We start from the raw sequence: 13178 nt of genomic DNA, 5'->3' as shown, positions 1-13178 counted from the left end.
CTCTTAGGGTTGCTGTTTGCATGATATAGCTTTTCCTTTTCTTTCCTTTTTTTATTCATTTTAAAAATTATTTTTATGCATGTTTTAAGTTTTCTTATAGAACAACTGTACTAGATTTTGTGGTCTGTTAAGACAGTCTGGTTTAAAAGTCAGGTTTACACTTTCTAAAGATGCATTGTTTCACTAACAGAGTAAACATTTTACAGCCCAAAGCTAGCATCTAAATGCATCATTAATAAGAATGTCAAATGCAACCTCTTTATTTTTGCAAGCAAGGAAAATGAATTTTGATCTTTACTTTAAGACCACCTTGAACATGGGTCAAATAACCCTAAAATCAGTAGTTCTGCATACTTCAGAAGAATCTCCGTGTGATTCCTGATACCCTCTGATGTTATACTTCAGTAGTTCTGGAGTGGAACTCAGGTGTGTGAATGTTTATGAAGTACCCCCCAGGCGATTTTGACGTGGGTGGGCCCTGGAACACAGGTACAGACAGTCCCACTGTGTAAAGAGTTTAGTGCAATCCCCACTTAAAGCCCGATGGCACAGACCACAGCCAAAGAAGGTGGACGATGGGGGGCTCTGGTTCCAGAACACAGAATCTTAACCGGGCCTGCACCATCCACTGATACTCACAAATAGGGTCAGCGCTGAGGCCGACCAGACAGGAGTGGTCACCTGTGATAGGACATGCTTATCGCTTGAGCATTTTCTAGCTTGATCCTTGATGCTGAACCAGCAGGGCTGCCTTTTCCAGACCACTGAAAACAAAGTTTATGCAGAGAAAAGTGGTAAAGCCCAACCCTCTCAAAAGGGAGGATCAGAGGACCTGCATTTTTAAGATTTTTCCCCCAATATTTAGGAGCCCAAATTGGGAAAGTTCAAAGGAAGAAAGAGAAGGCAGGGAGAATGAAGTGGAGAAGAGCTGAAACCTCTGGATCCTGTTCTGGTTTGAATCTGGAGACTTTTGAGCTTCAGCAAGGGTTGAAATCCTGTCATTTGCTCCAGGTCTGTGAATTGAGTTGTATGTTAGTGGGGCTGAGAGAACATTTGACTCACTCAGCTGCATGCTTCCTGGAGATGTACACGTTCTTTTTTTCAGCTGAACGAAACGGTTATGTAATTGCATCCTTCTCATAATTATTGAGTAATTATATACTTCTTATAATTACTGAGTAATCATTGTTCTATAACTAGGACTTAATGTTACAACTAATTGTATAATTACCATGTATTAATGTTATCTGGGAAACTTAGAATAAAGTGGTACTTAATATATTTCCCCCTGCCATGCCATTTTCAAAGCTGGCAATAGTGTTCGTTTTACAGCCTGAAATTTGCTTCAAAGACAAACAAAATACAAGGGAAAAAAACGTCACCAATGTTTTCATAATAGATGTTAACTCATTGAGCTTACGATTGCACCAGGCTTAAAATGTGTAAAACTGTATTCTCCTGGCTTATTTTTATAATTTTCATTGTTGTTTTGCAACTTACCATCTTTTGTAAGATGTGTACAGTTAATACTACTTTAGAAGCAATAGAGCATCTGTCTGGGTCTCCTGGGATAAACTGACCTTTTTGAAATTTTACAGCTGGGCATGTGACAATAGCAGCAATTGTTTCAGCTATAACTGAAAATGTTTTTAAGGAGCTAGGCATTATGGGAACTTGAGAAGATCTTCAGATGTGGATAATGAAATTGGTCTTAGACCATGGTTAGAAGGGATTCATATTAATCTTAACCAAGTTTCTTGAGTGTAAGAACTATGTCTTACTTGTTTGGTGCATACCGTTATCAGCACCTAGCAAAGTCTACTCCCTGCGTGCAGCTGGAGCTCAGTAATCAAGTTGACCTGTTGTAAAGAATCTATGAAAGCTAGTGTAGCGTAATTTGGAAATGTCTTTTCAATGCATTAGGAAATTAGCAACAGCTACTTGTAGGTTTCATAACTTCTTCACATATATATTTGTGTTGTCTATTCAAATTTGGGGAACGTAAAACCATTCTTAAGCTGTGAATATGTCTTTATCTTGTTTTACCAAGCATGAATAGAAATTATTAGTCCCATGTTTTAGCCCATAAGTACCATTTATTTTCTTTGGAACAAACCAGTCCTTTGCCAATTTCAAGTTCAGAGTAATAAATTCTTGCACTAACTAGGGGTTTCTTCCATTCATGAAAAACACTTAACCTACCTGTGTATTTTGCAGCAATAAAATTCTCAGCTAAGTTCTCCAACCCAAAGTTATTATAAGTATCTTTTTAAAAATTTGATATATTTTTAAAGTTACCCTTACCCATGCTCATAACTAGATATGAGTTCCTCTTTTTATCATTTGATCTTTATTAATTTTAGAGTTTGAAATACAACCTGATGGAACAATTGCTCAGTGGTAGTGAATGAGATTAGTGTTGTTTTATTAATTGAAGAACCTTAGAATTTTGATTAATAATATATTGTTGGATGGATGTGGGGGGGAATATAGTAGGTAGGTAGTTGAGAAAGTAAAATACAGAGTGAATAATTCTTAATCACTTGCTAGTTCTAAACATCTGTCTGGAATGTATCTGCTGTATGGATTACAAGAAACAGTAATATTCTTAGCTGCTGTTGATGAACATCTGCTGTAAAGAAATCCCACTTAACCTTGGTAATAACATGGCAATTGAAGGAGTACTCTCATTCCTAGTTCACAGAAGAAAAACCTGAGGTTCAGAAATATTAAGTAACTTACAAAGAGCACGCTGCTGAAGAACAAGGACAGGCTCAAATGCAGAAACTCTTTGATCACCAAATTTATGTACTTTCCTTTGCGCCATACTCTACTAAACTATGTAAAAATATACTATTTTTGTAAATACTGTAACTATTAAATTTTGTCTACTGTACAATGCAAGATCACTTTTCATATGTGACCATATTTTACCTTTTAACACATTTAAACAATAAAGATTATATCAGTATCCAGGGATCTTGAAAATATGCTTTCCCCTTAAAGTCCAGCATCATGTGTGTTTTCTGTTTGCTTATATTTTGTAGAATTTATGTGGGAAAAATTAAAGGTACATAGTAAAAAGTGTTTTGGCAAAGGAAGAACGCTACTTGAAGTAAATATTGCTATTCTTAATTATTTGTTCTGTGTTTTAAGAGTAAGTATAACTACATTTTACCAAATTAAGCAATATTTTGAAAAATTTGCCTCATGGAAACTTTTCAGGAAAGCGTCTATCATAGAAAGTGAAATAAATGTTACAATACAGTTTTCGGTTGTAGCCCTATTTTTAAGCCTAATTTCTAACTCTCCTTAACCTTGAATGTAACCCAGTTGCCTAGAAGAGGGAGATAAACTATTGTTATCAGACAGCAGTATTTTCCTATGTCCTAGACATGCTAAGATTTGAGAATGGGTTTGCTGAAGTTTTGGAAGCATGGTAGTGGTAGGACGTGGTGATGCCTCGTTTATGGTGATTCTTATATACAGGTAGGCAACCTCTGCATTTACCCATAGAGCTAAAAAAATAGATCTTCTAATCAAAGTGGACACATATTACTTCCCATCCCTAGTGGCTTTTCAGGATATTTTGACCAAACCTGATTTAAAGAGGCATCAGATAGAAAGCGGTCAGCTCACCTTTCAAGCGAAATGAGCAGAAAATACACCAATTGATAATAAATGAAACATACGACACATGCATTTGCGTGTACTGTTTATATCCAGAACCATTCCATTTGGGGGAAAAGAGTATGACTTCTTTTCAGTCCGCACATCAAAGAAAATTCAAGGATTTTAAAAAAAAAATCTCAAACAATTGTAAATAATCCATTAAGTGATCAATTTATATATCTGCCCGTAGTTTTACTTATAGGCATGATACTTGTGGTTAGGTTTCATACTGTCTTAGACTATCAGTCCAGTTATTTCAATCCCTGTGCTAAATAGATTAGAAAACATAATACTAACTGAGGTAACACTTCGTTCACAAAATAATAAAAGTATGCATGTTGATAATAGCACATGTAATGTCTCTCGGGGCATTGATATATAGTTCTGTTTAGTACTGTGTATTTAGAAACCCAAGAAAATATTCAAATAATAGCAGGAAAGAATCCTTAAGTATGCACCAATTTAAATATTTTTCTTTTTTTAATCAGCAGACGACAACTACACTCTTCTGAATGGCACACAAGTCATGTACAGTGGTGAAGAGACCAGCCTTTCGGTGCTCGTCGATGGGTTGGTTCCTTTTACTAACTATACAGTACAAGTGAATGTTTCAAATAGCCAAGGCAGCTTGATAAGTGATCCCGTAATGATTTCAATGCCGCCAGGGGGTAAGTCTATGAACAACGTTGGTATCTAAATGTATATAAATGCCCTAGAACTAAGTCTCCACTGAACACCTTGTTTATTGTTAGAATTAACTTTTTTTAGAACTTAGAGTCTCAGTTGTATTTCTGGTTGTTTTTGTTCTTGTTTGTTCTACTGAGACCCTTTTATTGATGTTGTTTCATTGAGACCACTTTCATCTCGCACTGAGTCTACATGTATGTGTATGTACACACACATGTGTCTCTTGCTTTTGCATGTTAAGCAGACTGGGAAATGCTTTTTTGTCTGAGACTTCATTTAGATTCAAAATTTATGTTTTCCATTTGTGGTTTAATTTTCTCATACAAGTGGTTCTCATTCCTGGTTTTTTGTAGAACTAGTTTAGAAGTATATCTAAACCTCTCATTTGACAGAAAAAAAAAAAAAGGCAGAGTGAGGGTAATAGAATAGGAAAACTCTATTCACACCACTGGAAAAACACCTTTAAATTCCATGTCCTAATGATTAGAGTTCAATAGCGTCATTTTCACATGTGAAATGCGACACAATCTGGCTATTTTTAACTATTTCTATGAAAAAAGATTGACTTATTCAGAACTATTGTGATCTGCAGTCAACTCCACCCTTGTTCTAACTATTTATGGGAACTAATTATTAAGAAGAAAAATCTCCCTTAGATTGATATATACAGCCCTTGGACAGAAAGCATGCCTCAAACTAATAAGAACACGATTCTCGATTTGGTGTTTAGAACTGTATGTTTTTTGAAAATACCAAAGGAAAAGGACCCTAGGACACCCAGTGTCGGCCTGTAGCCCAGCTTCAGGATCCAGTGCGTTCTGTACTAAAGGATAATGTCCTTACCACGTTAAGAGCATTCTGCAGGGCTGGATAAAATCCCTCTCCAGTCGTAAAGAGCATAAGAGCAACAAAGGTCTCATCACCAGAGGAAAATAAGGGTTAATCTATAATTCGTATGGAACCCCTCTTCCAAGGAAGAATTCATTACCTGCTGTGTCATAAAAACCACTCACTATTATCTACCTTTTATGACATTATAAGAATTAATGAATGGATATTTACCAAACAATTGAAACGCTCAATGGCTGAAGCCACATTGTTTAAGAAAAGAACACTTTGAGAGCGACTTTTGGGGCAGATCAACTCAGTTGCATATTGTATGAACAAATAATAAAGAAGGGAATTGAATTTAGGTGGGTGCCTGTTTAAGAACTGAGACCAAAAAATCAAAACAAAACAAAAGAAACTTTGGGTATTCCTATCTTCATTTTTCACTGTAACCCAATATGCTTGAAGGGATAAAAAATTGGGATGACTCTATACCTTAATATATAATACCCCTTGTTTATATTTAGGTATTAAAGAGTGATTAGTGCTTTAATGGAGATTTTTCCGTGGCATAGTGACATCTTAACAGAATACGTGGCATATTTGAGGTTACATACTCATTTTCTGGCTAAACACTGATTTAGATAGTTTGTAATTTACAGCAATTTACATTGCATTCATAAAAGGGGTGAATTTAATCCATTGTCTGTATGTTTAGGAATGTATGGCCTAATAATTTATAATACATGCGTGTGTGTATCTACAATTCAGTTAAACACAGCAAGCTGCCATTATTAACTCAATATACACTGTGCGAATATGTCTGTCAGTGGGTTAGTAGAAGGGTTAATATTGTGCAAACGGGAGGAAACTGAATATTGTTTTACGGTGGTACAGTTGGACTGAAGTCAACTGCTGAGTCTTATCTTCATCTCTGCTCTGTGGTTGCTTACCCATGTCATTATCATAATGCTCCGGAAGCCAGCACTCGCTGGGCCTCATGCGATCGTTCACTTCACGTCCTCAGAAATCCAGAATTGGGGAGATGGCCCTCCACCAAAAGAGGAAGCAGAATGTCTTCAAAGACAGACAGTGATTTCCTCAAGTTTATTACAGCCATTAGGACATACTTCTTTTCATCGTTAGATTGTTGTTGATTACAATTAGGAAACTTACAGCTTTGAAATTATCTTTTTTATGACCTTGTGGCAGTTTAAAGGTGATACCTCATTGATTAAATAGGTTTTAGTTCATGCTTCCTTTTACTTAATGATCTGAAAACATATTATCCTGATTTACACATAAAATCATGCTGAAAAGCATGTGGCATTCACTAGAATATGTGTGTTTAAGTAGAATTAAATTAGTACTGAGAGTTATTAAAGAAATCTTCCATGCCTTTATCCAGTGGACTGTGTTTCATACTGAAATGAATAATAAATGAACCGACGCACAGAAGCGAACCAACTTCTGGGCAGAGAAAGTTCTATATGCTATTTACTTTTCCATTATATTTGGATTGTTATCATTATTGCCATTTCCTTGATTTCAGTATTAGATCTTTTTTATGGTGATGTTGAATTCCTACTGTCTTTCAATGTTGAGTTATGCAAGATCTGTAATAACACCCTTAGCTATGTTTTCTTTCTAGTGTAGTTTAAAAACATAAGAATAGAAAGTCTGGGCAAGGCAGAAATGCTAACTGTTTTTCTTTATCAAGTGTTTGCTCTCAAATGTGGCTCAGAAAAACTTCTTTTACCCCCTTCATCTGGCCAGGTCCCACTCATGTTTTAGGTTTCAACTTGGAAGTCGATCCATCGGGAAGTCATCTTTTACCAACCAAGGCTGAGATAGGGCCCTTCTGTATCCCCAAGTTCAATCACATTATATTGAAATTGCCTGTCTCATCTGACTGTCACAGTCACTGGTTATAAGAACCTACACAGCAGGGACTATTTCTTATTCACATTTTTACCTTCAATGCCTAGACCAAGCCTGACACATGGTAGGTGCATAATGAACAATTAGTGAGTGAATGAGTAAATAAATAAATCAGTCGAGATAGCTTAATTACCAGTTTTAAGTTGTAAGCTTATCATTGTTCAGGCCTGCTCAGACCTCATCTTCTACGTGAGCAACCTTATAGCCAGCTGTGGAAAAGGTGACCTCCTCTGTATAAAATTGTCCAGTGCAGAAATGTTGCGGCCATGCAGATGTAATTGTTAGCCCAGTCTATAAGAAGGGCAGGAGTATTAGAAGTAAGAAATATTCTCAAATTGTACTAACTCATCACTCTGGTTCCTTTCCTATTGTAGTTACTTTACTTAGGTAAACATAGGATAACAGACGTTGGTTAACACTGGAATTTGGGAGAGGTAAGGGGACATAGCACAAAGAATTTTACCCTGGTACATCATCTCTTAGTTAATGGTTATGAAACATCTTATTTGATACTAGCTCTCTCTGTTTTCTTCTGATGAGAAAAATGATGATTAATGTGCACTTTTGTGTCTGCCAATTATACCTCAATAAGGCTGCGGAAAAGAAGTCCAACAATACCTAATTTCAAACCCTCGTTAGTTCTATCAAATCTTCCTTGTTTCGTTAATGTTGTTTAATCAAATTAATCGTATTAAAAAAATAGAAGTCTTAACTTTGACCAAAGAAGAGGAAAATATGATTAAACAAAATGATAAACACAAGTTATTCTGAAGATGGAAATTAAGACAAGTGAGATCATGAGACCAATAGCTCAGCACATAGAAGGACAGAGGTAAATCCCTATAGCTCACATTTTTTATTTTGAAAATTCACTTGAAATATTATTTGGTCCACTGGAGGAGTTTGGTCTTTTGTTTTGTTTTCTTCTTCGGTTACGTAGTGTATCCTTACCCACTTGTGTGTACTCAGGCTTTTGTATTTCTACAATTACTATATTTTTAGGTTGTTTGTAATAGCGTAATGCTCCTATTTACCACTAAGATACTCTTAGAAATGAAGAATATATTGAATGCAAGCTCTTGAATAGCATTATACTGCAAGTTCAAAAGTTCCAGGAAAAGAATTAAAAAAATAAAACAGACTCCAAATGTTAATCCATAAATATGAAACTTTCTTACGACCTTTACCCCTTCAAGGTCTGGAGTTACTAATGGGGTTAGGATTTCAACTCTTAATGGGGCTCAGTGCATTAGTGTTTTGTATGCATGGAATTCAGCATTCAGTTTAATAAGTGGTTGACATTGGTGATGTCCCTTAATTTGCTTAAATCTAATTGGCTCTTTTATCAGTCAAACCTGTATGGATTGGCAATTGATCAGAAAGGGTCAGCCATGACTCTGCATGTAGTTAAACGATGGAACCACTAGTTAAAGTCACAGTTGCATGATAATAAGCCAGGGAAGAACAAATGAGCTTAGAGGAAGAAGCCAAAGAAGCTTAGAAGTTTTGCAGGATCTTCAAGTTCAGAACAAAGGCATTGTAGAGTATATAAATTTTAAATACACTGCATTTTGCCTCCAGACTTAAACCTTTTTTTCCAGATGAACTGAAATCTTGTCTGAAACTGTCTTTGTTACATCAAAGAACTACTCAGAAAGCTAAAAGAGACAGAAGAAGCATAAAAGGGCATAGTTTAAAATGATTAGTGACAAATTCCATACTGACGGGCTAGAAACAGATTTTTTATGAAAGTTTTCTATTTTTCCAAAAGAAATATTTTTCTTCTGTTTATCTTTTTCTGAACTGCTTTATTGTCACAGTGAAAGGAACTCGGAACTTAATCCAGTTTTCTATGACAGTAAACAATTTGTCATTTACACCTTAAAATTGGTAAGAATTATTATAATCTACAAACTTCATAAAAATACTAGGCTTGAGGAATGTATTCCTTTTCCAACGATGTGATATGAGAAAAGCAAACACTAAAAGAAGCAAAATGGTTGTGAGTGGTGTCTTAGAGTTTTAGTTTCTCTCTCCTTGTCTTGACCTCCCCTCCAACCTAAAACATCCATGAAAGAAAAGGAGTGAAATCCATTTGGAATTAACACTTAGACACATTGTAAAAGCATAGACTTTGGAATCCTGCAAACCTGGATTTGATTCCCCTTCTTTCACTCACTGGCTGAGGGACTACAAGCGAATCCACAGGCCTCTCTAAGCTTCATTTTGTTCCTCTGTTAAACAGGCGTGATGATAATTACCACCTGATAGAGGATTCAACAACAGTTTATGTAGCACGCTCAGCACAGTGCCTGTCTTGATGAATATTTGGTGCTTGCTATTTTCTTTGTTCCTACTAGGACTCTTTTCTGGCCTCTTGCAATATTGTGATCTAAAGTAAGAAATATATAAGTGGGCTTGGTACCTGTTTCTGGCACAGAGCTCCTAAATCCCTTGGAATTTCCTAAGCACCGAGAGCCATAAAAGTCTCTTTTGTTATGCTGATGAGATGCGTTCTGGAAAGCGCCCAAGGACAGAGGCGTGTTGCCAGAGGAGCCGACCACGTGGTTAGAAGATTGGAACTTTCAATCCCACCCACTCCTGACCTCTTGGGAGGGGAGAGGGACTTGAGATTGAGTTCAGTCCCAAATGGCCAATGAGTTAATCAGTCACGCCGCTGTAATGAAGCCTCCATAAAAACCCAAAAGGATGGGGTCCCGAGAGCTTCCAGATTGGTGAATACGTGGATATTGGGGACAGTGGGGAGTTCAGCAGGGCATGGAAGCTCCGCGCCGTTCCCCACATTCTTTGCCCTGGTGTCTCTTCCATCCGGCTATTCCTGAGTTGTATCCTTTGTAATACATCAGAAACCTAGCGAGTAAAAGGATCTCCTGAGTTCTGTGAGCCACTCTAGCAAATTAACAGAACCCAAAAAGGGGATTGTGGGGACCTGATTTATAGCCGAAGTATAGGTAACAACCTTGACTTGCCATCCTGAGTTGGAGGGGGATCACTGGAACCTTCCATTTGGTCAGAAGCACAGCTAACAGTCTAGGCTGTGAATGGCATTAGAGGTGGCAGGCAGGGGGACTGGAATCGAGCAGTCTTGCGGGACTGAGCCCTTTCCCTGTGAAATCTGATGCTATCTTCCGGTTGATAGTGTCAGAATTGAGCTGAATTGTAGGACACTCAGCTAGGTCCAGAGCTTGGCTTAGTGACATGGGGGAAACCACCCCCCCCCAACACTTTGGGATTGAGTGTGCAGAACCCTTTTACCTCCAAAGGCTGGAAAATGCCCTGGAGGGAGGGCAAGTGAAAATCACAGTTTTTGACACATGCTGGGGAGACCAGGATAATTTTGTCTGGCTACATCTCTATCCCTTCCTACTTTAAGCCCTCAGAGTGACATAGGTGACATAAATATGGCCAGCCCAATAGCCCTGCTCAGGGGTGGTTGTGATGTGTATTGGATGATGAAGCAAGAAGGATGAGAAGTGATTTTCCGTTTGAAATAGCTTAAATATCTACCTCTATGACCTCCGGATCATAATTTTCAAGTGATTTTTTACATCAAACTCTCATTGCTTATCTTGGGATTTCAACGGGCAGAAAAGCAGCACTTTTTTCTTGATAGATTTCTCTTCTGTATTCATACTGAGCCACTTATTAAATTCAGTGTTTCGATTATTTTTTCATTTCCATTATATGTATATTTTTATTCATAAATAAATGCTTTTATAACTTTGTTAATGCTAGGCCAAGAGAGAAGAATATTTTGGGTAATGTTTTTTCACCTTTTCTAAATTTTCCTCACATACATCTTTTTTAAAAAGTTAAATCTTGGAATTTATTTCATTTTCAAAAATGAAAAAAAAAAGTTTATTTCATTTTTCACCAAATAGGAAAGCATAGTAATTGTTCAGTAAATGCACTTTTGAACAACTAAGTGAAATATTTGCTTTTTAAAATGTAACATATATTTTTTGCCCAATAATATTGCTAAAAGAATAATGTCACCCACTGATTTTTCAGAGATCAAACTGCTGGATTAATTTTCTTTTAGATTTTAAAAGACTGGAATTCTCTTTCAGTTATGTATTACTGTGTACTCAAACCATCTCAAAAACTTAGCAATTTAATACAGCCACTCTGTTATTTCTCGTGATTGTAGGTAGTTGTCATTTGGGGAAAATACAACTAAGTCTACTGGTGACCGCAAAACTTAGCCTTTGGACTAAAACAGTTGACTATCCTTCCTGGTATGTTACAGAGTAAATGGAAATTTTTTTATTAATCCAGCAAGTCAGTTAAGAGTAGGTAGGTCAAGAGAGTACCAACTATGCAACAGAAGGAAAGGAAATGCTTTAAAGGAAGCAGAATGATGACTGCCCTGGGAGCAGCCTACACTCTTAGGAGGGGTGGGACTCTTAGGTTAAATGTTACAATAGCTTTGCCTTTAAACAAAAGAAAAGAAAGGAAAAATAAATCATTGACTATAGTCCTTCAATTGATTAGGGACTGAGTCTCAGACTTGTGGTATGACTTGCACAGTAAACTTATTTTTCTCCTTCACTTTCTAAAGGAAAGAACTGAATTTTCTTTCCTTTTTTCTCATCTCACCTGAAAGCCCTAAAACCTCAGGGGAGTGGACGGTAGGTAGCGCTATGGAGCAACTATAGGGAAAATGATGTCATTTTTATGAGAGGATGCCCAAGAGAATTAGGAGCAATTAGAAGCTCAAAAATCAGGGGTAGGCCAAAAAATAAATAAGTAAACAAGAGTTGCAAATTCAAGCTTCATTTTATCTTACACTTTCTCCGTAGCTGTAGCAATGAGAAGTATAAAATATTGCCATGCCTTTTCAAATCTGTTCAGTACAACGTCAAGATGCTATTTTTTGGGTTTTTTTTAATGAAATTAATAATCCCCCAAAATGTAAAAGTTTGCTTGCAGTGTGCAAATATAGATACCATTAGCACATGTTTTCCATTTTTCATCTGCTCTGAATCTACTTTGAATTATTTGCAAGATGTAAGTTGAAACTTCAAGGTGCAAGTGGTCAGGAGATACTTAAAAATGGAAAGAATGCAAAGGAATCTAAATTAAAAAAAAAATAAGCTGTAGGTTAGAAATTGAAATAAACAAAAGGCCAAGATGGTATCTTACCTTATACAGAGGGCAGAAGGAAAGATGAGTTTAGCTGCCTTTTATGATGTAAAAGCCACAGTGAAGACGTAGGATTGTGGGGAATAGCATTCCTTACAAGAGCATTCTACAGCATAAACACACGGTTTGTCTTTACCTTCAGCATATTAAAAGCTACACGATTTATATTACAATCAGTTCATATGAATCTTTAGAACAGTTGTACAGAATGTTCTACTTCTGTGTGTGTCTTCCAAATGTGCTCTTTTTCCCCTGGAAAAATCAACCCATTCCAAGTGATGAGAGAGGCAAATTCAATGAATAAAAACTCTAAATTCTTAGTAAAAGAAACAGTGTGCTTTTGGAAACACATACCAGGGCCATTTAGTTGAACCTGTGCTTTCTCCCAAGTAGAAGAATAAAACCAAATGTATAGCTGCCCCTATTTATAACTGTCTTAAACAAGCTCTCATCCCTTTGTGAAAAACCTTACCTTTACCTTCTTAGAACTGATAGTTTACTTACCCTGCTCTGTGTCTCCGTGCGTGTTTGTAAAATTACATAAGCCAAAGAGAAGGAAACATTTCTATTTTACAACTTGTGGAATTTTCCTCACTTTCCATATTCACCATCTTGGCAACGAACGTCCTGCTTATAAAAACATTGTAGAAAGAAACTAACTTCTGAGCCAGGAAGAAGACGAGGGAACTTTGAAGTGTGCTTGCTGTGGACTCAACAAGCCTCTAGCAAAGGGCTGCCAGCCTCCCACATTTGCATACTCTCCTGTGGTTTGTATAGAAACACACAGACCCACACATACAATTACGTGCCATCTTTGGAGCATCCTGGCGCAAGAGAGAGATGAAAAAAAAAAAAATCACACTTCTACTTTACCAGGGGAGAGG

General features: G+C 36.8%; 1 protein-coding gene across 1 annotated transcript in view; it reads left to right on the top strand.

The window, feature by feature from the left end:
- Positions 1-13178, top strand: part of USH2A (usherin) — a 774017-nt gene that overhangs the window by 451433 nt on the left and 309406 nt on the right. The window contains exon 37 of the mRNA XM_027122185.1: positions 4161-4340. Coding sequence (XP_026977986.1) covers positions 4161-4340 — 180 coding nt within the window. The remainder of the gene's footprint in view (positions 1-4160; positions 4341-13178) is intronic.

Source organism: Aethalodelphis obliquidens, unplaced genomic scaffold, assembly GCF_003676395.1.
Source record: "Aethalodelphis obliquidens isolate GAN/ISIS:26980383/991018 unplaced genomic scaffold, ASM367639v1 scaffold24, whole genome shotgun sequence".
Taxonomy (NCBI): Eukaryota; Metazoa; Chordata; class Mammalia; order Artiodactyla; family Delphinidae; genus Aethalodelphis; species Aethalodelphis obliquidens.
This window is presented reverse-complemented; position numbering and strand designations above follow the sequence as displayed.